The sequence below is a fragment of the Giraffa tippelskirchi genome, chromosome 3 (genome assembly GCF_054371585.1).
Source record: "Giraffa tippelskirchi isolate mGirTip1 chromosome 3, T2T-mGirTip1v1.2.pri, whole genome shotgun sequence".
NCBI classification, from domain to species: domain Eukaryota; kingdom Metazoa; phylum Chordata; class Mammalia; order Artiodactyla; family Giraffidae; genus Giraffa; species Giraffa tippelskirchi.
This window is the reverse complement of record NC_137277.1, coordinates 183900633-183925740: the sequence shown is the minus strand read 5'-3', so window position 1 is coordinate 183925740 and position 25108 is coordinate 183900633. Positions and strand designations below refer to the sequence as shown.

The following is a 25108-nucleotide window of genomic DNA, read 5'->3' as shown; positions in this document are numbered from 1 at the left end:
CTGGGCCGTACTGCAACAGGTGAGCAGCAGGCAAGCAACTGAGAAACTTCATCTGTATTTACAGCCACTCCCCGTCACTCACATTACCCCCTAAGCTCCGTCTCCAGTCAGATCAGCAACAGCATTAGACTCTCACAGGAGCGTGAACCCTTGTCAGCTGCACATGTGAGGCATCTAGGTTGCGCGCTCCTTATGAGAATCATCCAGAAACCATCCCCCCCTGCCCACAATCCATGGAAAAAATGTCTTCCACGTAACCTGTCCGTGGTGCCACAAAGGTTGGAGACTGCTATTATGAGTGACATACTCCCCCATAAAGTTTAGCAACCAAGTACTGCAGAGTACATCATGCAAAATGCCAGGCTGGATGAATCACATGCTGGAATCAAGATTGCTGGCAGAAATATCAACAACCTCAGATTTGCAAATGATACCACTCTAATGACAGAAAGCTAAGAGGAACTAAAAAGCCTCTTGATGAGAGTGAAAGAGGAGAGTGAAAAAGCTGGCTTAAAATTCAACATTCAGAAAACTAAGATCATGGCATCTAGTCTCATCACTTCATGACAAATAGATGGGGAGAAAGTGGAAGCAGTGACAGATTTTATTTCCTTGGGCTCCAAAATCACTGAAGACTGCAGTGACTGCAGCCATGAAATTAAAAGATGCTTGCTCCTTGGAAGGAAAGCTGTGGCAAACCTATACAGCATATTAAAAAGCAGAGACATCACTTTGCCAACAAAGGTCTGTATAGTCAACGCTATGGTTTTCCCAGTAGTCATGTATGGATGTGAGAGTTGGACTGTAAAGAAGGCTGAGTGTCAAAGAACTGATGCTTTCAAATTGTGGTGCTGGAGAAGACTCTTGAGAGTCCCTTGGACGGCAAGGAGATCAAGCCAGTCAATTCTAAAGGAAATCAGTCCTGAATATTCATTGGAAGGCCTGATACTGAAGCTGAAGCTCCAATACTTTGGCCACCTGATGCGAACAGCTTACTCTTTGGAAAAGACCCTGATGCTGGGAAAGATTGAAGGGAAAAGGAAAAGGGGGCGGCAGAGGATAAGATGGTTGTATGGCATCACTGACTCAATGGACATGAATTTGAGCAAACTCTGGGAGATAGTGGAGGACAGGGGAGCCTGGCGTGCTGCAGTCCACGGGGTCACAAAGAGTCAGACACGACTTAGCGACTGAACAACAACAAGTAATTTTGTTAGACAGTATAGTTAATAAAATAATGATAAAACAGTATTAAAACAAAGACAGTTCTTCTCAAATCTTATATAATTATATTATGCTTCGAAGATCGATAATACTTTCTTAATTAGAAAAAAAAGGATTAGAGTTAGAAGGACTAAACAAGAAGAATCATATGACAGTATTTTAGGGGGAGGGGGGAGGATAATTGTTTTACAATGTTGTGCTGGTTTCTGCCACACAACAACATGATCAACCATAAGTATACATGTGCCCCCTCCCCCTTGAACCTCCTTCCCACCCCCACCCCATCCCACCCCTCTAGGTTGTCACAGAGCACCAGGTTGAGCTCCCAGTGTTATACAGCAACTTCCTACCAGCTATCTGTTTTACATATGGTAATGTGTATGTTTCAATGCTACTCTCTCAACTCATCCTACCCTCTCCTTCCCCGACTGTCCACACGCTATTCTCCGTGTCTGAGTCTCTATTCCTATAGAGATCCTATAGACATTATTTGTTTTTTTCTTTCTGACTTTTTTCACTCTGTGTAAGAGGCTCTAGGTTCATCCACCTCACTAGAACTGACTCAGATTTGCTCTTTTTTATGGCTGAGTAGTATTCCGTTGTATATATGTACACAGCTTCTTTATCTGTTCATCTGTCAGTGGGCGTCTAGGTTGTGTTAGACAACTGCATATGTGATCTTAGGACCTAGGGGGTGGGGAGTTCAATCCCAAGACAATACCAAAGAGCCACTGTCTTGGAAAGGGTCCGAGAAAGTCCCTAATGGATTTCTTACTCAGTCAGCATCACCTGGATCGGACACTTGCATTTTCCTAAGCTTAGGATCATGGGAATCCACAGATCTTCCCAGATGTGACATAGCCAATGTCCATTGCCACACAGGAGTCCAGGACCTGCTGAACTGAATTGTCAAGCAGCACTGAGTAAGGGAGGGCTGGTGGGGTGGAAGGTCATATTGCCCCACAAAATAGCACCTGTCTTGGTCAACTATAACAAAAATACTACAGAGTGGGTGGCTTAAAGAACAAACTTTCCTTTTGCACGATTCTGAAGGCTGGAAAGTCCAGGATCAAGGTGCTGGCAGATTTATTGTCTCCTTGAAGGCTGGCTTCCTGGTTCATAAATGACTGTCTTCTCACTGTGTCTTCACAGGATGAAAGGGGCAAGAGAGCTCTCTGGAGCCCCTTTTATAAGTCTCCAATCCCATTTATGAGGACTCCACTCTCTTTACCTAAAAACCTCTTCCCAAAGGCCTAACCTCCTAACCATCATGCTGGGCGTTAGGATTTCAACATATTATGTTCAGGGAGGCACAAACATTCAGTCCATTGCAGCACCCTTGAACAGAGAAAATCCCTAGGCTTCCATGTTCCAGGGAGGGTACAGTTTTCCTCATTTGAGAAATGAAAGGCCTGTATAGATGGTATCCCTGCTGCTTTGGTTATTTCTAAGATGGAGAGACTTGGATTATAGGTGTATTTTCTCCTCTCAAAGAGGAAAGACACTTAGGGACCTGATGCAGCGTGTAGAGGAGGTAACCAAAGATCAAGCAGGCTGGTTGAATTTAGAAAAGTCCAATAGGACCACCTTTCTATATTGCGGTCATAACAGTAGCAGCTTCAAGGTCTCTGTGTTGACATATAGTAGGTGCTCAATAAAGTATGAAGAAGCAATGAGTGAGTGCCATGGAAAGGAACAGTACTGGATCAAGCTTAACGCTCTAGGGGCTCACAGAGAGTTCTTGTCCACCCTACCCATCAAGATCTGAAGCCCAGGCTCTTCACCACGGCTCTGGAGGGTTGTTTAATTGTGTCAGTCAATCAGACATGGTTGCTGCCCTGCCCTCTCAGTTACAGTGAATGTTGTTGCAAGTATGAGAGCCTGGGATTTGGTGGGGGGGGAGGGAGTGTGGGGAGGTGGTGGAGAAACAGTGCGTGGGACTTCCAGTTGCTTCACACCCTCACCAGTACTTAATATTGTCTCTCTCTCTCTCTCTCTTTTTTTTTTTTTGCTGCACTGGGTCTTCATTGCAAGTTTTCTCTAGTTGCTGTGAGTGAAGGCTATTCTCTAGTTGCAGGGTGCGGGCTTCTCATCTTGCTGGCGTCTCTGTTGTAGAGAATGGGCCCTAGAGCCCACAAGCTTCAATAGTTGCAGCCCGTGGGCTCAGCAGTTGTGGCAGAGGGCTCTAGAGCTTGGGCTCAGTAGTTATGGCACACAGGCTTAGCTGCCCCATGGCAGGTGGAATCTTCCTGGACCCCAGAGTCAAACCTGTGTCCCCTGCATCGGCAGGTGGAGTCTTAGCCACTGGGCCACAAGGGAAGTCCCTTATCAATCTTTTTATTTTCAGCCCTTCTTGGGATGGGGCAGGGAGACATTTCTGTCTTTGAATTCTTGAAATATATTTATTCATTCTGTACTTTTGTTCAGTCCCTCCTCTAGGCTAAGCACAAGAGAAAATAAAGAATAATCATGGCATGATCTCTGCTGCCCCAGGCTTGTGTCAGACAACTAGGGTGTGAGTCTAGCCACTTTCCAGCTTTATTAACCTTGGATGAATTCATCTCCCTGAGCCTCAGTTTTCTCATCTGTAGGAGGGGGTTGGTACCTCATAGAAGTGTGAAGAGTAACATCAATGACATGTAGAAGGGCTGCAAGGTGCTCAGTGAATGTTAGCTGTGGGTGTTGTTATCCATGCATTTTACCTGCTGGTTGACACATGGAAGCCGGTGCCAGAGGTTTAAGAAGAAATATGAAAGGAGAATTTAACAATAATAATAACTTACATTTATTGAACACTTACTGTGTGCCAAATGCTGTTCTAAGTTCCTTTTATAAATTACTATTGACATTAAAAGTCCTATCGATTTCTGTAATTTTTTACAAATTGGGGAAAGGCCGCTGTGGTTGATTTTCATGGCAGTACCCATGGTTACAATGTGTGGGAACCTAATGGCTTCCTGGGCGTATGATTCTAGAGCCTCGGAGGTAGTGAGATGGAAACTAAGGACATGTACTTGGCCTCTTTATGGCTGCTGGGTGATCTTCATGTGCCTGCCCCTTCCCTTTGTTCAGAACCTGAGGGCTGATGACTTAGAAAGATGAAAAGAAATGGATGTTTAAAGAAAGACCAGTGTTCGGCATAGTTGGAAGGGCCCTGAGGGAGTGGTTCCCATACATGGATACTTGTCACTGGCAGACATGATTTTTGGAAAGTTCTCTCCCCTTTCTGGGCTTCAGGGTGCCCACTTGTTTGGAATGCTGAGTTCCATGAACCAGTCAGCTATTGCTGTATAACAAACCATCCTGAAACTTATGATTTAAAACATAACTATTTATTATTTCTCACCAGTCTATGGGTCTTGGCTAGGCTAACTCATGAATCTGTAGTCAGTTGCTAAGTCACTTGGGAGTCCTTTGGTCTCAGATGGACTTGGTTGGATTACCTAACTTTGCTGCATATGGACCTGGACTTCTTCTCTTGACGGAGACAGGTGTCCAAAAGAAAGGTGGAAGCATGCATATCGCCTTAAGACCCAGGCTAAGAAGGTACACCATTACTTCCTTCATATTCTGTTGGCTAAGCACGTTAAAAGGCCAGCATGGACAAAGGGGTGAGGAGATGGACTGAAATCATCTAAGTCACATTACCAAAGATATGGGTGCAGGGAAGGGTGAAGAATTGGGAATGTTTTTGCATTCCACCACACTCAGATTTCTCCCTGTTCTAAAATCTCTAAAATCAAATAGCGCGTGGATCAGAGTGAGAGGAGGAAGGCCAGTTCCCATCATCTCAGGCCAAGGACTAGATATGCCTTTCCTGGATTTGGGATGAATTGCCCAGGTACACAGTCAGTGTTTGTGTGCAGCTCAGCTCCAACTGGACAGACCTAAAGGACATATTCTTACTCAGTCACTCACTCTGCATTTAGTGAGCCCCACTGTGTGCCAGGTACTGAGCTAAGCCCTGAGGAGGTAGACTAGCCCGTTTTCAAGGCACCCACCCTCAGTCCTTTAGGATAACAGATGCATGGACATTATAACATAGCACGCAGGTGTTTATAGGATCATGGAGAAGGTACCCCTGGGCTTGTTTTAATACAATACCAGCAACCTCCATACAGTTTGGGCTTCCTTCAGCAGATCCATGGGCTTGTTTTCAGACCACATATGAGTCAGGAAGCCTTAGGGCTGACAGTTCCATTTAAACTCCATGGCTCCAGAGTTAGACAGCCCCATTGAAACCCCTCTGGCACTGGGCAGCCAGGAAATGGAAAATAGAACAAGGTGTTCAGAGCGAGCGTGGGAATTCGATTAGTCTCCTCCTGTGCTCTAGGACTGTCTCTGTCTGCTATTTGCAGCCACAAAGCAAAGCTACAGGTTACCCTTGCACTCGCGAGCAGCTGGGGCTTCAGAGGGAGTTATGTAAACCTTCACATTTCCTACAGGCCCCTCCTCAAATAGACACCCAGCTGGCATTTTTCCTTAAATATCACTCATTATTTTTAAAGGGGGAAAATGTTGGTGGCATTGAAATAGATCACACTTTAAAATGCAGAGTAGCAGAGAGACCGTTCAAATTATTCTCTTAATAGAGTTCTTCAGAGTGAGGAAGTGACAAGGGAACATAATCGCTCCTTTTGTCGTCGGAGCAGAATCTAAGAACTGCAATCCATTTGTCTGCAAATGTGTCTCTTTGGTACAAATTGCAGCAAGCAATCCATTCCCAGTGTAAATGATCTTTAATTAAAGTCAGTCTCGGTGAGGGTGAGGGGTAGGGGAGGGTTGTTTGAAGCCCAAACTAATATAAATCTCCTCCTCTTCAAAAATATATTTAAAAAAAAAAGAATTATTTTTTAAAATTACATTTTCCCCTTTATTTGATAATTAGGGAAAAGCTTTGTTTCATAAGTGGGACTATTCTGGCTCTTGTTCATGAATAAAAATTTTGGTAGTGAGGGCTCTGAAAAGCAACAGGAAAAATTTCTGTAGGAATCCTGGTAAAAAACACATCCTCAAGCATTGATTTTTGTAGCTGAAGTACATTATGTGTTTTGCATGAGCTTTTGAAAGCTTAGATAAATGAGGTGGCTCAGAAAGCAGATAAAAAAAATGGGAGGAAATTATACCGATCCAAAAGAAGATAAATGTCCACTAATTCCCAGATTAACATTTTAGACTCCTGTGTTTTTATAGGGGAATTTTTGCAATGCTGATAACGTGAGATTGGTTTACAATGTCACATACCAGGTAGAATCAACAAGGCCTTGTTCGAGTTCTCGGAGTCAGCTATGCTTGAAAGGAAGTAGAGTTAATGCAACAACCTGGTAGTGCCCTGGCCCCCTTTTTAGATGGCAGCACTGCTCCCAAGATGACATATTTTAAAGGTGACATTGACCCTTAAGGTCAGTTGTGTTAGTATGCACTCTCTGGGTTGTAAGAGATAATGACTGAAGCCGATTTGGTTTAACCCCCAAGGACATTTACAAGATCACTTAGTTTAAATCACTAGGATTGGATGGACTTCAGGCACAGCTTGATCCAGGCACCAAATGAAGTCACCAAGGCTCCATTCCCCCTCTGTCTCGATGCTCTACTTTCTCTCAGTTGGCTTTAGCCTCAGATTGGCTGTTCCTTAATGATAGCAATTTGGCTACAGCTACTTTATCTTCCATCCACTCAATTTATGTGTGGTATAAAAGAGCCACTTTTTTGATTGTACACTTGAAGTCCCAAGATTAGCTCTGACAAGCTTTAATGGGGCCCCTAGCTCTGTCTGTCCCTAATATATACTTAGGTCCAAAGGGATGAAAGGTATGGGTTGGCTAGGGTCTAGATCACTCATTCCCATTGCCGGGGGTCTAGACAGTGCCACTTCATGAAGAAGGACATGAACTAGGAGTGAGAGAGAAGAGGAGGTATGCCTGAAAACAACTTGAGGAACTGTTAACCAAAAAAATGGGCAAATTCTGGCTGTGAAACCTCAGATTTCTGCAACATCAACCTTTCATTCTTTCCTTCAGCAAATACCTGAGATCCCACAACAAGTCTTCTGCAGCTAGGTGCAAGGGTCATGGGGGTGTTGAGAGGGGCTCAGGCCCTGTCCTCAGGAAGCAAACACATAGTCTATCTTGTGTGTATTAGTCTATTCGAGGTGCTGAAACAAAATACCACAGGCCGGATGACTTAAGCAGCAGAAGTTTATTTCTCAATGCTCTGGAGGCTGTGAAGTCCAGGATCAAAGTGCTGCCAAGGTGGGTTTCATTCTGAGGCATCTTCTCCTGGTTTGTAGGCACCCACCATCTTGCTGTGTGCTTACATCACAAATGACTTCTTTGTGGACGTATGGAACAAGAGAAAGAGAGGGTTGGTAGGGGAGAGAGAGAGAGAATGCACAAGCTCTCTATAGGAGCTGTAATCCCATCAGACATTCCACCCTCATGACCTCATCTAACCCTAATTACTTCCTGAAAGCCTCATCTCCAAATGCCATCACTTTGAGGGTTAGGGTTTTGATGTGAATTTTGGAGACACACAAGCATTCAGTCCAGTGTTGTCCAAGGTGGCTGCTCTGGCTCCAGTCATCATGTCCACATTTCAGCCAGCAGTAAGAGGAAAGAGGGCAGAGAAGGAATGTCCCTTCACTTTAAACATACTCTCCAGAAGTTTCACACCCCACTTCCACTTACATCCCCAAGTTACAAGTTGGAACTTGTGTACATGCCTACACCTAGCTGCAAGGGAGGCTGGGAAATGCAATCTTTATTCTTATGGCCATGTGCTGAGATACAATTGTGGTTTCTGTTTCTATAGACGTTAGGAGAGAATGCATATTAGTGGGGCACTAGCAGTCTCAGCCACACCTACACGATTTGCTCTCCTTGATGGGTTACTGCTCTTTTCTTCCATATGTCTCTCAAGTTCATTTTTAAAAACCAAGCTTATACTCTGCCTTCTCCATGAAACCTCCTTGATTTAAACCCCAATTGAATCAATAACTCTCTTTTTTTACTTTCAAATCAACTACAATGATGTGTAATTTTTTACAATAAAATACACACAGTTTTAAGTGTACTTAAAAATTCAATTGTTAAGTGAAAGAACATGACACAAGAGTACACACTCTATGATTCTATTTATAAGAGAATAACAAAAATTCTCAAAATTCCATGCATTTTGAGAAGTGCTTTTAACCATCACCAAAATCATGATCCTAAACCAGTCAATCCTAAAGGAAATCAGTCCTGAATATTTATTGGAAGGACTGATGCTGAAGCTGAAGCTCCAGTCCTTTGGCCACCTGATGCAAAGAGCTGACTCATTGGAAAAGACCCTGATGCTGGGAAAGATTGAAGGCAGAAGGAGAAAAGGACGACAGAGGATGAGATGGTTGGATGGCATCACTGACTCAATAGACATGAGTTTAAGCAAGTTCCAAGAGTTGGTGATGGACAGGGAAGTCTGGCATGCTGTAGTCTATGGGGTCACAAAGAGTTGGACATGACTGAGCAACTAAACTGAACTAAAAATCACAATACAGAATATTTTGTCCTCTGAAAGTTCTCTCATGCCCTTCTGCAGTTGATCCTTCTTCAACTTCTGGCCCAGACAATCACTGATCTGTTTCCTGTCACTCTGGTTTACTTTGAACCTTCTAGAGTCTCTTGTAAATAGAACCATAGAGTGTGTACTCTTACGTCATGTTCTTTTACTTAACATTATGTTTTTAAGGTTCATCCACATTGCTGTATGTATAGTTGTTTGTACTTCTTTATTGTTGAGTAGTATCCCATTGTATGACTATTCCATAGTTGGTTTTTTCCATTCACCAATTGATGAATATTTGGGTTGTTTCTAATTTGGGGATATTACAAATAGTGCTGCTTTGCTTATCATGTACAAGTTTTTGTGTAGATGTGTGTATATCCAGGAGTGGAACTGTTGGGTCATGTATTAAGTGTATGGTTAACTTGGTAAGGAGCTGCCAAACTTTTTTTCAAAGTGGATGTACCTTTTTTCATCCCCACTAGCTGTGTTTGAGACTTCCAATTGTTCTCCATCCTCGTCTCTCTCTTTGGTTCTACTCTGGCAGATTTCCTCAAGTTTATCATCCAACTCTTCTGTAGGGCTTTTATTTCTTCTGTCAGACTATGTATTAATTTCCAAGAGTTGTTTTGCTTTGTGAATGTTCTTTTTTGAGCATCCTGTTCTTATCTCATGGGTGCAACATTTCCTTTTGTCTCTCTGAGGATATGATTATTTTTTTGTAGTTTCCCCCTTCCTGCAGCGTCTGTGTCCTCTAAATATACTTTTCCTGTTCATTTGAGTGTATGTATGTCTATTGCACATGTGAGTTTTCCCTTAAATGTTTAGGGACCCTTGGCTGTGTGAGTGTTAAATGGGGGCCAGGAAAGAAGGTGGTTGGGGCTCCGATGTGGTGAGTGGGTTTTGTTGGCTAATACCTCACTGCAGGGTGAGGCGACAGGGAACTCTAGATAAAGGATTTTGCCTTCTGTGGCTGCTCAGTGTGTGCTTAGATGTTTCCCTTCTCCTCTCTGAGAGTGAGCTCGGGGCTTCTGTTTGCTGAGAGCCAGGTAGGCAGGAGGGCTAGGGGACAAAGTGGGACAGTCCCAAACCCCCTTGCTCTCAGGATGGTGTCCCCACCTCTGGCAGGTCTCCCACAGTCCAGAGACCCTCTATATCACCCCCTGTCAAGACTCAACCCCTAGTTTTCTGCTGGGATGAGAGGGAGACATTTTCTTGGCTGGGTAGATGTAGGAGAAAAGGGATCTTACTGCCTTTTAAGATGACTTTCGATAAACCCTTCCAGAGATGCCTGGTCTTGCCACCAATTCCAGACCCTGTGAGATTCTCTGGTATAGACCTGATGCATGTGCTTTCAGCATCTTGGCATAGATTCTGCTTTCCTGGCTTTGCTAATTCAGTGTTACACATCTCTCTCTCTAGCAGAGGCCAAGATTGTTGCTGTTACCTCTCCTCTGTTTTGTCCTTCTAAATTGATGTCTTTTAAAAAAAGTTTATACTCTTGTTTTAGTGGAGTTTCAGGGTAGGGATAGAAATAGGGGCTAATGTATTCATCCAACCCACTCTCCTTGCTCTTCTAATTGCTTGGTTCTCTGAGCCTTCACACCATCATCTATAAAATGGGGCAAATGATCCCTGTCCTGACAACCAGCCACCCAGGAGGCCTTGTAAAGATCAGATGAGTTTTTATGTAAATATTGGGTCAGCCAAAAAGTTCATTCAGTTTTAAGTAAAATAAAAGACACTTTTCATTTTCACCAAGAACTTTATTGAACAGTGTATTCTCTAACTGAATGAACTTTTTGGCCAACCCAATATTTACTGTTCACATATCAGGGTTCTAAGTGATGCTGAGCTGAGGGTAGAGAGGACCTTCTAGAGGTTGGGGCTGGAGAATAGATCACCCCAGGCTGAGGGATAATCTAGCCCTACAATGACACTGCATAACACACATTCACAAACCTCACTGGTATGTAACATTAAGTTTTCATTTAGCCTGGGAGCCTTCAGGGTTTAGCAGCTCCAGGCTGGGTCAGCTAAGTGACTCTGCTGATCTTGAATAGGACTGTGAGCTGACTGTGAACTCTCCTAGGAGACCCTTGTCTGGGACAACTGGTCAACTCAGCTCTGCTCCACATGTCTTTCCTTTTCAGGGTCTAGTCCCAGGATGTTCTCACAGTGACAGCCATGCAAGTGTTTCTTCAGGCCTCTGCTTATATCACATTGGCTATCACTGGCTAAAGTTAACCACATGTCTGAGCCCTGAATAAGAGTACAGGGCAGGAAAGCCTGCTCAGAGGGCAGAGGGCATGGATACAGGGAGAAGTGAAAAACCAAGGCCAGCAATGCAACCCTTGTGCCACGAGTGTCCAGGTATGGTTCTGAAACAGAGCGCCCCTCCCTGCTTCAAGCTTTCTTTCCCTAAACCCAGAATATTTAACCTAAACCAGGAAGCTGGGGTCCTGCCACTCTGATTTTGCATTCAGTTGAAAGAGTTAGTCCTTTACATACTACTCAGAAGAAAGGCTCTCCATCTCTAAAACAATCAGAAATAATCTCTCCGATAGAGAAATGCACTCCACTGGCTTGGGCTGGGCTGTAGATCATAAGCAGCCAATTTAATCTGCTTAATTATTTGATTCAATCAGAAGTTGGCTTAATTATTTTCTTGCTTCTCACCTCCTTTGAATCCATTCTGGAAACTGATTATGTCTTTAACATCAGCCCAGAGATAAGCATTTCAATTGGGAAATGTAATTAGCCAAGGAAAATGAACGTGGGTGCTGCCTTTTGTCAAAGAGCCATTAAAACCCAACTCTGGTCAATACCAACGTGGTATGAAGACAAAGGACGTAGTTTGTTCCTCTCATGACTGGAGAATAAGGCCCAGCAGGAAGAGGAGAGTTAGACCTCTTGAGGTCTTAGAAGGAGGTTCATTTGTTCATTCGTGAGACATTTCCAGGCCAGTTCTGGGCTGATAACAGAGATGCAAAGGTGAGTTGGCCAAGTCCCTTATCCCTAAAGAGTTCTCCTCGAGGAAAGGACCCACATGTCATTGTGACATGCGCAGCACTGAAAACCCAGAGGAAGGAGCCTACTTCTGTAGCATCGCAGAGTGGGTAGTATCCAGCTGGGCCCTGAAACATGAGCTGAGGCTGCTCAGCCAGAGATGAGTAGAATTGTCTTCTGGGTGGAGGGTGCAGCATGTGCAAAGGCACAGTGGCGTGAGAGCCCAGGAGCTGTTGCAGAGGCAGCTTAGAGCACGGCTGCCCAGAGTCGGCCAGAGCACAGGTGTGCCAGGCACCCTCGGGCCACCTCACCTCACTTTTCAGTGCCCTTCTCCCCTTCCCCACCCTCCTTCTCCACCTCACCTTGCCTTCCAGCAGTTCTGGAAGGATTCTCCTAAAGTGATTGCTTGAACCGAAGTTTAAGATGTACAGCAGTCTGAAAGCTGGAGGGTGGATTCAGGGCAACTGAGAACAACAGACATGTGTTGCAGAGCTGAAGAACAGGCAGGCAGAAAGGACAGCCCAGGAGGAGGTTTGGTGGTCCTGTGTGCTGCCCTGAGAGTGACTGGAGCTTGAAAGGAGAGGTGGGTAATGAGCTGCCCAGAGGGCAGAGGCTAGCTACATCATGGAGGGCCTTTTAGAAGGTAATTGGAGACCAGCTTGTTGGCCTTGGCCTCTGGGATGGGGGACCGCAGACACGCGGGCCTCTCTGACATAGCCTGGCCTATCGCAGCTGCTCAGCCCCTCTCCTGTGAGTCTCGCCATTTCAAAAGCTCCATGTGCTCAGCGCAGTGGGCACTGGTTTGCTGGGATCTCTGCCTGAGACTGACATCTGTCTGGCATGCGGTGGGGTGGAGAGGTTACCTGGCCAGGCGGCTCCTGCACCTGGGAGAAGGAGGGAGGACCCCCTGCTGCCTGGGCCAAGGAACCAAGGAGCCACCACACCTGTGCCCACCTGGCCTCTATTCACTTTGACCCTCAGCCATCCTTACAAGGAAAACTCAGCCAAGGGAGACCATGAGCTAACAGAAGTTGCCAGGCCCTGCCTCACTCTGAGACACCCACCCAACTGTCTACCAGATCCCACCCTATCTGATCCATGCCCACTCGGGTTTTTAATGGAGTGGTGACCAGCATGTGTGCAATTTTGTCTGCTGCCTTTTTTGCTTGGTAGGATCTGGTAGACTCCCTCTTTCGCTCCCCTCCCCAGGTGGGACCCTTCTCGCTGGTGAGGCAACTGGTGTAGGGAGAGAGCACCACTGTAGGCATTAAGGCTGTGGTTACTGCTTCCTTGCTGTGTGACCTTGGACAAGTTGCTTAACCTCTCTGAGCCTCCATAGATCACTTGGAAATGGAGATCATATGACCTCAGCTGGAGAATTGACAAAATGCTTGGTCTAGTATTTGATATGTAGGACCTTCTAAGCAGGTGACTGTGGTTATTATGAGACGTTCACAGGATGCAGCTCAGATTACTGCCTAGTGCGTTAGCTGGGTTACCTTGAGCACCAGTCATTGAATCTCTGTGAGCTTCAGTTTCCTCCTCAGTGGAATAGGGTAATGGTATTCCTCAGAGAGGATATAAGGCTCAGACAGGTTCATTATTGTGTGAAAAGATTGTGGAGATGGATGCTTTTTGTCCTTGTCATTGCTGCTTCTCTGTCTCTCCATAGAGCCGAGCCCAGGGTGTTGATGGTCTTTACTCCATCAGATGATCTGAGAGCTCTTCGCATGCCTTCCACTAGCGCTGGCCAGTGGGCAGTGGGCAAAGGTGAGGGCACAGAAGGTGGAAAAGGTCAATGTCTGCACCCATCCACCTGAGCACAGGGCCACGGGGCCATGTGTACAGGATGAGGTGGCCTTGCCCCAACTTCAGGCTCCAGAGGCTGGGGGTGGGGCATCCTCCATCCCTACTCCCAATCTATGGGAGAGGAAACCCTGTCCACAAAAGGACATGTAATGACCGGGATCCTGTTAAAGTTGTCTTTGGGTGGATCCAGCTCAGCACGTCACAGGCCGCACAGGCCTTCTTCCTGTCTCCTCTGCGGATCTCAGCATCAGTCCTGGGCTGGGAGGCAGGACGGCTTAATGGCAGGGTGAAGTAGGCTTCCATCCCAAGCCCCTGCTCCTTGCAAGCTGGCTGGCAGAATGCTCAACTGAACAAGGCTCTTCAGTCTCCCAAGATAGCAAGCATGTGCCCTGAGCACAGAGCCTGCCAGGAGGACCTCAGAGAAGGATGCGGGGCTGTGCAGAGACATGACAAGGTTTTGATAACAGTGTCAACCTGACATGTCTGAAAAATCAGACGTGCATCTTCCTGGCAAGGCATGCAATTTCCTGCTAATGAGTTGTGAGAGGCTGGAACAAGTTATCATCAGGCAGGCTGGGCTGACTGCCTCCCAGGGGAGCAGAAGCCAAGAGACAGAAGCCAGGCCCCAGCCCCCTCCCTCAGCCATTTGGGGAGCATCTCTGCCAAGGGGCAGAACTAAAGCCCGGAGTGAGGGTCTCTAGTCTGGGTCAGGATCTGCTGCTAGATCTGGACCCCTTACCAGTACCATCTCCAAGCCCTTAGCTGTACTCCCCCTGCCGCAGCAAGGGTCATACAAAGTGCCCTCCCCTACAGGCTCTCAGAGATTTGAAGCCACAACACCAGCAACACGTTCCCTCACATCTGTCATCTTATTAGCCCTTTACAACAATCTGCATTAGAGAAACTGAGGCTCAGAGAGGCAAAATAACATGCTGTGTAATGGATGTGTTTATTTAAGGTAATGCGAGTTGCTGTAACAGATAAACCCAGAGATCGTTGTATGGCTCGGGAACAGACATTTCTTTCTTGCTTGTGCAAAGTCAAATTGATGGCAGGAGGAGGGAGGCCCACCCATCACGGTCCCTCAGGGACAGGGTAATAGAGGCTCCTTCATCTTCAGATTGTGACTCCCAAGGTCACCTCAGCCTCGGAGGATCCCACAGCAGGTTTCATGGACCAGGCCTCAGTTTGTATGTAACTTAACGCCGGTATTCCACTGTCCAGAACTGGGTCAGAGGGCCCCACCTAAACATAAGGGAGGTGGGAAATGCAGTGCCTGACTGGGTGGTGGTTCCCCCCCAGCGACTCTGCCCTGAGGAAGGAAAGCATGACCACTACTGGGCCTGATAGAGGGTGTTTTTCTTACACAAAGGCCGGGGACCCTGGATCGAGTTTGATGGGAGGTGGTCCCTGAGAATTCAACAAGTAACCAACATGCGCTAAGACCTGGAAGAAGGGGGTTTTTCAGGACGTCCCTGAATGTCTGAGGTTGCAAACATTGCCCCCAGCTTCAATAAAGTCCGGACGCCTCAACCTGGCAGTCACTGACCTTCACAGGAGGACTCCCTTGCAGACTCCCTCCCTCATCCTGCTCCCCACACACCCTGTGCTCCTCCCTGGCCAACCTCTCACCTCAGGGCCTTTGCATGTGCTGTGCCCTCTGCCTGGAACATCCTTCCTCCACCTCTCCTCCCTGCAGACTCCCGTTTATCCTTCCTGATCCCAATCCGAGGTCACCTGGGAGGCTTCCTTCAGCAGAGTTCGCTGCTTTGCCAGCATTGACTGGAGAGCTCCGTGTGTGCCAGGCACCATGTGAAAGGATTTATGGGAATGAGCTCAGTCATAACCTCCTGAGCCTATGAGCCTGCTATCCCTTTTTATAGATGAGGAACCCGAGACTGAGAGATTCAGGAACTTGCATGAGGTCACAGAGTGGGTGGCAAAGACGAATTCCAAACTCAGGTCTGTACACTCACAGCTGAGACTTAACCACTGGGTCAACTTCCACCTTTTATTAGCCCCTGTCACAATGCATCACAATTATTTGCTTACTTAATAGTTTGCTCTGAACTTGCTGTCTTTCTGAGAAAGCAGCTGCAGACTCCCTGAGGGCAGAGGTCGCGGCTGATCCATCCTGGACTCTCCCTCACCATTGCCATCATGCTGAGGTCTGGGTGGCAATTTTCTCTCAAATAAATTCCTCATCCTCTGAGAACCAGAACTAGAAATTCTTCAGATTATCATCTGTCATAATCCCCTCCCTGCTTGCCTGTCAGTTTTTGAAAGTTAACCTGAAACCATTTGAAAATGATCTAAGAGTCACAGCCCAGCCTTCTCCATGCATGATTAAGTACGATGGCTTTTTAATGATTTGAGCTGTGCCTTCCGTGGATTGACAAAAATGGATTACCATATATTTCTGAAAACTGTGCCGCTGAAATCGGATTTTTTTTTTTTTTTTTTTTTCATTTTCTCACTCATCCTCACAAACCTTTGCTGAGAATGACAAATACTTGGGCTTTAATTGTTTAGTTGCATGAGGGTGGCGCCTGAGAATTCCGAGAACTGCTCTCGCTGGGAAAGCCTTGAAAGGCTCCCGGGTTCGATCTGTGGGAAATTGAACTGTGTGTTTTCTCTGAAGGAGAGGGAGTTGTCTTCTGGGCCATGGCACGTCTGCTGCATTTGTGAATTGCGTTGGGCCCCAGATCTAAAACAGAAGCAGTTCTCACCCAGGAAGTGTGCTCGGCTGTCGCACCAGGAATGAGAAGTGGGTACACATGGGCAGGTGGGTAAGGGGCTCTCCCTGTTCAGTTCATGCACAGACCCTTCCCCTTCTGCTCCTTTCTGCCAGACTCTGTGCTGCATCCAAGCGACGCACATCTTCAAGGGGAGTGTTATTAGTCCCTTTTGACAAATGCAAACTCGTGACTCAGAGAGGTTAAGAAATCTGATTGTGGTCACATAGCTGGTAATAGAAAGAGCCAAGTCTCAAACATTGTGACTAGAAGCCTATGCTTTTTCCATTATCACTGCTGCCTATTAAAAGAAATCAAATAAAATCAAGTGAAAGGTGACTCAGAGGCACCTACTGCAGCTGATTTTCTTATTTCTTATTTAAAGGAAAAAAACAAACCTTCCCTGTCCACCTATTAGTGCATTCTTTCTAATAATATGCATTATCTGACATTATCCCCATTTCTCAGATGAGGATGTTGAGGCTTATGTGGATGAACTAGCTAACCAGAGATCACACAGCTAGAAATAGTAAAGTAGGATTTGTTTCTGCATCTCCCTGACTCCAAAATAAATTCCTCATCTCATCCTTTGTAGGAAATAAAAATCTGCCCAGAGGTCCCCTGTCTCACTTAGGTGGTCAACACAGATAGGTCTCCCAATGGGAAACCTGTGCTACTTTCTGTGTAAAATGCATGCAAATGTCCATTTAGTAGAGGGGAGGGGTTGGAGTGGTTTCTAGCAGACTCTGAAAGGGGTCTATGGATTAAGGAAAGGGAAGGTCTCGGGTATCTGTGGAGGAGGGGGAGCTGGCCCCCTCTTCCCTGTATGCTGAGGGTGAATCAGGCGGGGCCACCATGGACCTGATGGGAAGAGGGCCAGCTGGTCTGGTCTCTGCTCCTGCCAGCTGGGCTCCTTCTCAGTTCTCTCTCCAGATTAATTCTGTATATATTGACTCAGACCCTACTGAGCACCCCTGGCATCAAGTGTGTGTGTGTGTGTGTGTGTGTGTGTGTTAGTCGCTCAGTCATGTCCGACTCTTTGCAACCCCATGGACTGTAGCCTCTGTCCATAGAATTCTCCAGGCAAGAATACTGGAGTGGGTTGCCATTTCCTTCTCCAGGGGATCTTCCCAACCCAGGGATCAAAATCAGGTCTTCTGTGTTGCAGGCAGATTTTTTACTGTCTGAGCCACCAGGGAAGCCATCGTAGATGGTCTCAAGACAAATATGGCAGGATCTCTGCCTTCCAGGCTCCTGCTTGTTAGAGAGACAGACCAACAGGGACACTCCTAGAATCGGCCTGGCCAGGTGATCAGCAGTGGGACCCAGAATGGTGCAGGGAGAAAGTGTCACTCCCTCCAGGAGATCTGGGAAGGCTTTGTGGGGGCTTGTCTGAGCATCAAGGCAGGACTCCTGCGGGGAGGTACCAGCTGCTTTCACACAGGCACTGCTCCTGCCCACAGGTGGCAGGTACTGCCAAGCCCTGAGGAGATGGCCTGGGGGTCTTGTGGCTGTGGGCACCTCCCTGGGACCCTCTCAGGCCCTCTGAACCTGGTCAAGTTCCCAAAAATTGCACAGGAGCAAGATGGCCCAGCAATGAAATGCGGAGTCTCTGAGGCAGGCAGCCTGAGTTGAATCCTGGCTCCCCATTCATCAACCTTGGGAACCTTACATGACCTGTCTCAGCCTCAGTTTCCCCACTTGAAAAAGAGCGACACAATTGCACCCTCCTCCGAGGGTTGTTGGGAGGCTGTTTAAAGAGTGCCCCCATCTGCCTCCACACAGGTTCAATCAAGGCTGGCCGTGGACCAGAAGCAGTATGATCTCTGACCCTCAGGGTGGTTCTGTGGGGTGGAGGTATGGTTGCTCCATTGTACAGATGAGGAAACTGAGGGAACTAGTGAGTGGGGCTCCAGGGCTTGGCCCACTCCCCGCAGCTCAGCCATCCCAGTGACTGGAGGGACCTTCAGCTGGGGCACAGCTCTGTACCAGGCTCTCCCGGCACTGCCTCTGCCGTCTCTTTATGCTTCTTGGGGTGAATAGGGCCTCTTTCATTTCCTTGCTTTTCCCCTTTCCAGGAGTCATCATTCATCTTGTTATCACAGCCTTGCATCTGTGCCTCTTGGCTCTGGCCCGCAGGCTGTGTTTGCCATGATCAATGCATAGCTCTGTGTGACCACCGTGTATATACAAGATGACGTTGTGACCTTGCGTCCATGGGCCTGGGAGGCCCTGGCAGCTGGAGGCTCCCCACAATGGGGCTGAAGCAAGGTGACTGACTGATGTTGCCCTGTGCTTTTGGTTAATTCTCCTTGCCCTCGACTGGTAAACAGCCTCCCACCAGCTGGAGGGTGTCTCCAGCTGCCTTCAGGAGATCTCAAAGCAGAGGCCCAGGTGCTTCCTGCCTCCCTCCTACTCATCCTAAGTGACTAGGGGGCACTCCCCAACCAAGATGGGCAGCTCCCAGGGATTATTCTACCTGGGGTCCCCACTGGGTCCCCCTCAAGGACACTCTTCACACAACCGCTTGTGTGTCGCTTTAAAACACCAGGCAGCTAGGGTCCCTAAGCCATCCACATGAGGCTTCCTGAGCCCCCAAGGCCCTGTGTGGTCTGGCCTACTACCCCTCACCACCTACTGCATTCCCTCTTTCTCACCAACCCGTGCCTCCTCTCTGCTGCCCAAGCAGGCCCAGACTTCCCCCCTCTGTTCTATTTGCTGTCTATATGCCTGGCCTGCCCCGACCCCCTCTTCCTTCCTGTTCTTCCTTCAGGCCTCAACCCAATGGCTCGACCATGCCCCTGTTCTCTTTCCCTCCACCGCACGCGGTCCCTTGTAACTTGGTTTCACCAGGTGATACCTGGTTGGTGTCTTTCTCCCCCAGCAGACCTTTAGCTCCTTGAGGGTGGGGACCGGGACTGGCCGTTCCCCACTGTGCCCCCGCACCAGGCGCGGCCGAGCACTCCACGGTGTGTTTTCGGGTAAATAAATAAACCTGGAGCAAGTGACTTAATACTTGAAGTTTCCATCTTTATCTGTAAAGGGGACAATGGTAGAGTTTTCTCAAGGCTTAAAAAAGATGTGTGTAAACATATAAGACAGTGTCTGGCGTGCAGCGCTGTCTACAGCTGTTCTTGCTAACCTCTCTGGTTGGGATTTAGGAGAATCCCACGTTCCACAAGCGAACTTCGGTTGGGTGTCTGCCCTGGGCCGGGATTTCAGAGATTCATGGACTTAGTCTCTGCCCGCTCCTCCAACCCCCTCCACACCTGCCACCATGTTAGGAACAGCCTCTGGTAGGAGCCCTGGCTCTCCAGAGTCTTCGTCATCCACGTGTGAGTCAGTGGGTGGAAGGCATCATTCAGTAGATCTAAGTAGATCTCAGTGACACCTTTACTCTCCAGGGCCTGTGCCAGCTTCGGTTAAACAGGCTTAAATTCTGCCCTGAAGACACTCACTGCCTGGGATGGACTTGAGAAAAGGACACAGATTTCAGTAATGAAAGTTGAAAAGCAGTTCTTTTAATAAAAATTCAGAGGAGGATGACCTCAGGTCCAGGTGGGGCAATCAGGGATGTCTTCATGGAGGAAGCAGCATTTTCTCCAGGACTTAAAGTAGACATTGGGTTTGGCCATTTGTGGAGGCACTTTGGGTTAGAGGAGGCACTTCCAAGCAGACAGAATAAAGTGTTGGGAGGTGAGAAAGTGTGGACCTCATAGAATCTGTAGTCTAGCTAGAGTATGGGAAACATGCCAAGGCTATTAAGAAATAGGACTGAAAGGGCATTATATCAGTCATCTATTTCCAAAATAATGCCATGTAAAACATTACTCCACAGTGAGTGGCAGACGACAGTCAGCATTTATGTTTTTGTTCATGTGGCTGCAAATAGGCTGGGGTTTGGTTTATCTAGGCTGCGCTCAGCTGGTTCAGGTCTGCTCCATCCATCTGTCATCCTTCATGGACCAGTGACTGTTTGAGACTTGTTCTTCTCCTAGTGAAAGGTGGGCATGCAGGAGGGCAAATCCACCACGCGAGCTTATTTCAAACCTCTGTTCAAGTCACGTCCACTAATCCTACTGGCAAGTCTCAGGGCCGAGCCTAAAGTCAGAGCCAATTTTAATTCCCTTCCCACCATGATACCAAAGCAGGTAACATGGATAAGACCAAGGCTGATGGAACAAGGATGTTTACCCTTCCCATGGAGGCAGAGGGACAGTACTGAGCAATCGACTAATTTGCAGGGGGAAGCCAGACCATGGAGGGACTCTGGGTGTGCCCTCAGGAGCTGCCCAGAGCAGCGGTTGGGTTTCATGTCTCTTGGGGTGAGCAGCCAGGTCTCCGGCTTTTGCTTTTCTTCCTGTTGAGGCAAGAAGTGTGTTAAAAATGCCAGAGTGCCTGCCCAGCTTGGTCCTGCTTTCCTGAGAGCCCGCAGCTCCTGCCTGCTTGGCACGTAGGCCATGCCATCCTTTCCTGCCGGGCCAAGGGTATGCCTTCCTCTGCCAGAACTGAGTCTTATGATAACAGCCCTGTGTACAGACCACCTACTGTGTGCTGGGGGTATCAGATTCTCTTGTACTGAGCGACTGCTGAGTACTCTGATATACATCCATCTGAAGTGGCCACTCTGTTCTCAAAAAGAGGCCCCATTGTGCCACTTTTCTGAGCCCCAGGGAGGTCAAGTCATTTGTCCATGATCCCACAGCTGGGAAAGGATGAAGCTGGGTTAAAACCAAGTCTGTAAAGTCATGTGGTCTGAAAGGTGGTGTCTGGTTACAGCTGTGAGCGCCCTGAGTTCCAGTTTCTCCATATGCCTTTTCTCCTCTCTGAGATGTTCTGAGATGAAAGCAGTTCAGAGCTTGTTACACAGCACTGTTGCAGGGAATTGTCTGAATACCAGTTTCCAGGTCAGCCTGCACCCCCAGCTCTTATTTAAAAACAAACGAAACATTAACATTTTAAAACACACCCTGTTTTCCAACGAGGAACCCTGTCCAGCAGACTGCTTCAATGAACCGTGTCTGGCCATTCGTCACAGTAGACGTTATCCGGCGGTCAGCCACAGCAAGCGTTCTCCAGCCGGCTGTGGCCGCAAAGTGGGGCATGTGTTTGGGAAGGATGCAGGAAGCCATTAGTTCCACCAGGGCGCTGATGTCAGCAGCTGCCCATCATGTCCCCCTGACAGTGCTTTCCTTAGATAGCTGGCCACTGCTATGAGCACTGTGTTTTCTCCGAGGCCAAAGGGGTTTGTAGAATGTTTGGAAATCCCTAAGAAAGTACTGTGGGTATTTCCGCCAGCCATTTATTCATGCAGCAGCCATTTGTTCTTGCCTTCTTGGTGCCTGGCCTGAGGATGGATGCTGGGGCTCCTGGGAAGAGTCAGACCCAGCCACTGCCCTCCAGGATTCACGGGCAAAGATGATTCATGGGCAAAGATGTCAGATGCAGGGTGGACCGTGCTGTGACGGAGGCGCCTGCTGCAGAGCGGGTCGGGCTTGCAAAGGAGGGGGCAGTCAGCTCTGCTTGGTGGTTCTGGAACATCCTGAGAAAACACACAGCGCTCGCATCAGCAGACACTGCAGGGTGTCTGGGGAGCTGCTGGTGGTCCGCTCTAGGCAGAGCATCACGTGCAAAGAGAGCAGAAGGGAGGTGAGACTGGAGAGGGTGCCAATGCCTGGACCACAGGCACCTTGCACACTGTGCCCAGGACTTTGAACTTGGAGAACAGGAGGTTTTGAGGGCTTTTTTAAAGGGCAGTGATACAGACAGATCTGATCACCTTTTATTAATCAGCTTCTAGTAAGAACATTCTGTTGGAGTCCAAGAATATTTCTTAAAAAAATATCTTTAGTCCTTCTGGAGGCACCAAGAAACGTTTTCCTGGAAACACTCAGCTCCTGAACACAACTTAATGTGATCCAGGAACTAATCATTGTGGAAAGCTTCAAGGAAAAAATTCCTCATGGAGGAAAACAAATAACCCAGACCTGATAAAAATGGAGAAGTCCTCATCCCTAAAATATTTTATGCAGCCAGAAGACCTCAGTTCAGTTCAGTCACTCAGTCATGTCCGACTCTTTGTGACCTCATGGACTGCAGCACGCCAGGCTTCCCTGTCCATCACCAAGTCCCGGAGCTTACTCAAACTCATGTCCATCCAACCATTTCATCTTCTGTCGTCCCCTTCCCCTCCTGCCTTCAGTCTTTCCCAGAATCAAGGTCTTGTCTAATGAGTCAGTTCTTTGCATCAGGTGGCCAAAGTATTGGAGTTTCAGCTTCAGCATCAGTCCTTCCAATGAATATTCATGACTGACTTCCTTTAGGGTGGACTGGCTGGATCTCCTTGCAGTTCAGGGAACTCTCAAGAGTTTACTCCAACACCACAGTTCAAAAGCATCGATTCTTTGGTGCTCAGCTTTCTTTATAGTCCAACTCTCACATCCATACATGACTACTGGAAAAGCCATAGTTTGACTAGATGGACCTTTGTCAGCAAAGTAATATTTCTGCTTTTTAATATGCTGTCTAGATTGGTCATAGCTTTTCTTCCAAGGAGCAAGCATCTTTTAAGTTCATGTCTGAAGTCACCATCTGCAGTGATTTTGTAGCCCAAGAAAATAAAGTTTGTCACTGTTTCCATTGTTTCTCCATCTTTTTGCCATGGAGTGATGGGACCAGATACCATGATCTTAGTTTCTTTAATGTTGAGTTTTAAGCCAGCTCTTTCACTCTCCTCTTTTACTCTTTCACAGAAGACCTCAGGTAGTTTTAAACAATGTACTTTGGGGTAGTGGGGATATCGCTTTAATTCATCTTCATAGAAGCCCATGTGGCAGAACATTCCAGCTGCTACTGCTGCATAACAAATTACTCCAAAACTTACTGTCTTAAAACAATGATTTTATTATGCTCGCAGATCCAGGAGCCAAGAATTCAGAAAGGGCACAATGGGGACAGCTTCTCTCCCTGCCAGGATATACGGCCCCTAACCTGGGAAAGCTTGAAGGCTGAGGGTGACTTGATAGCTGGAACCTTCTGGGAGCTTTTTCATTCCCGTGTCTGGAATGGATGCAGACTGTTGACTGGAAGCTCAGATGGGCTGTCCGTCAGATAGCATATGTATGGCTTCTCCACGGGTTCTCTCCTTATGGGCTCTCTTGGGCTTCCTCGCAATATGGCAGCTGGTCCCAAGAGCCAGCATTCCAAGACACAGGAAGTAGAAACTGCCTGTTTCTTAAGGGCTGGGCCTAAAAACTAGCACATTATCCGTTTTGCTTTATTCTGTTATTCCAGGTAGTCACAAAGTTGCACCCAGGTTCAAGAAGAGGAGCTGTGGGCAGAGGTTCTCTTGTGGGATGGGACATCCTATGGCATCCATCTTTGGGAACTCAACCTGCCTCACAGACACGTTGGTTTCTTTGGAAGCTGAGAAAGACATTTGTGTTATTGCTTTACAGATTAAGAAAAGTCTCTGGATTGTATCATCAAATTAAATGCAACCATTAGTATTTGGCTCTGGGGATATTGCGGTAATAGGCTATGCCTTGGGTGATTTTTTTTTTCTATCTAAATGTTCTTCCCGGAGCTACGTTGCCCAGCCTGACCCATTTCTCTTTACTAATACAATGTCACATAAAAACCTCATCATCATTAATATGGCAGAGTTAGGTGAGGCGATACAACCACAGTCCAGCAGGGTAGGGTGGTTCATGGCCAGGCAGCCCCCAGGGGAGGAGGCCATGGGGTCCCAGGGTCCATTCCCTTATAGAGCCTGACATGTGAGACAGATAGCTCTGTGCAGGGCAGTGGTGTGGACCCGCTCAACCACTCTGGCCGATCTGGCCACAGCCTGCTGGGAGGGTCTCTTCTGTTGATTGGCGCCAGTTCCTAGAGCACAGAGTTAAGCTGCCCTGGACGTGGGCACCGAAGATGCCCACGTGATATGTTCAGTCTGTTGAACCCTCACATTTACCTTTAATGCCTCTGGGTGCCAGGCTGTAGCCGAGCATGGAAAGATATGAATGAGCAACAGCCCCTTCGCCGAGAAGGGACCCTATTATTCCTAAATACTCATCAGGCACCTGTGGTGGGCAGGAAGTGTTCCAGGCAGTGGAGGACTGCAGTGCACAAAACAGAGCCTCGCCTCTAGCAGTTTACGCTCCACTAGAGAAGACAGTAAACAGGGAAGCAGACCTGTGTGTAACGTTGCCAGGGATAAAGGTACTGAAGATAAAAAGAGAAAGGGAAAAGCTATCACAAGTGCCAAGGCCAAGGCTCTAGGGCTTGGAGGGCTTGGAGGGCTCCGGGAGCAACAAGCAGCTGGCATGGAGCTAGGGAGGCCAAGCAGAGAGAGGAAGCAAGGGCAGGATCACAGCCCTCCAGGCAGGGGGGAGAGCCCTTGGAGGGTTTTGAGCAGAGGAAAGGCATGACATGACTTGCATTTCTGAAGGTGGAAGGCCGGAGGAGGTGAGGAGTGGGTGGAGGCTGGAGCTCGTATGAAGACAGAGCCACCAAAATTTGCTGCGGGATAAAACGTGGGGGCGAGAGATGAAGAGTCAAGGGCTGGGGGCCACAGCTCTTGGGAGGAGGGGGTTGGCATTCACCGAGGTGGGAAGACTGTGGGAGGGGCAGGTTGGGAGGGAGGGGCAGGATTTGCCTTCAGACAAGTTAAAGGCTAGATGTCTCTAGATCTCCAAGTGGAAGTGTGAGTAACACTTGTTGGATAGTGAGTCTGGGCTGGAGGTCGAGGTCCTGGCTGGATATTTCAATCTGGGAGTCATTGGCATGTG

General features: G+C 47.6%; 1 protein-coding gene across 11 annotated transcripts in view; it reads left to right on the top strand.

The window, feature by feature from the left end:
* MAN1C1 (mannosidase alpha class 1C member 1) overlaps nt 1-25108 on the top strand; it is a 155278-nt gene that overhangs the window by 82636 nt on the left and 47534 nt on the right. The window contains exons 4-5 of one of the 11 annotated variants that reach the window (XM_081586637.1): nt 11568-11598; nt 23261-23275. The exons of the other annotated variants lie outside the window; for them this stretch is intronic. Coding sequence (XP_081442763.1) covers nt 11568-11598; nt 23261-23275 — 46 coding nt within the window. The remainder of the gene's footprint in view (nt 1-11567; nt 11599-23260; nt 23276-25108) is intronic. 11 annotated transcript variants of the gene reach the window in all.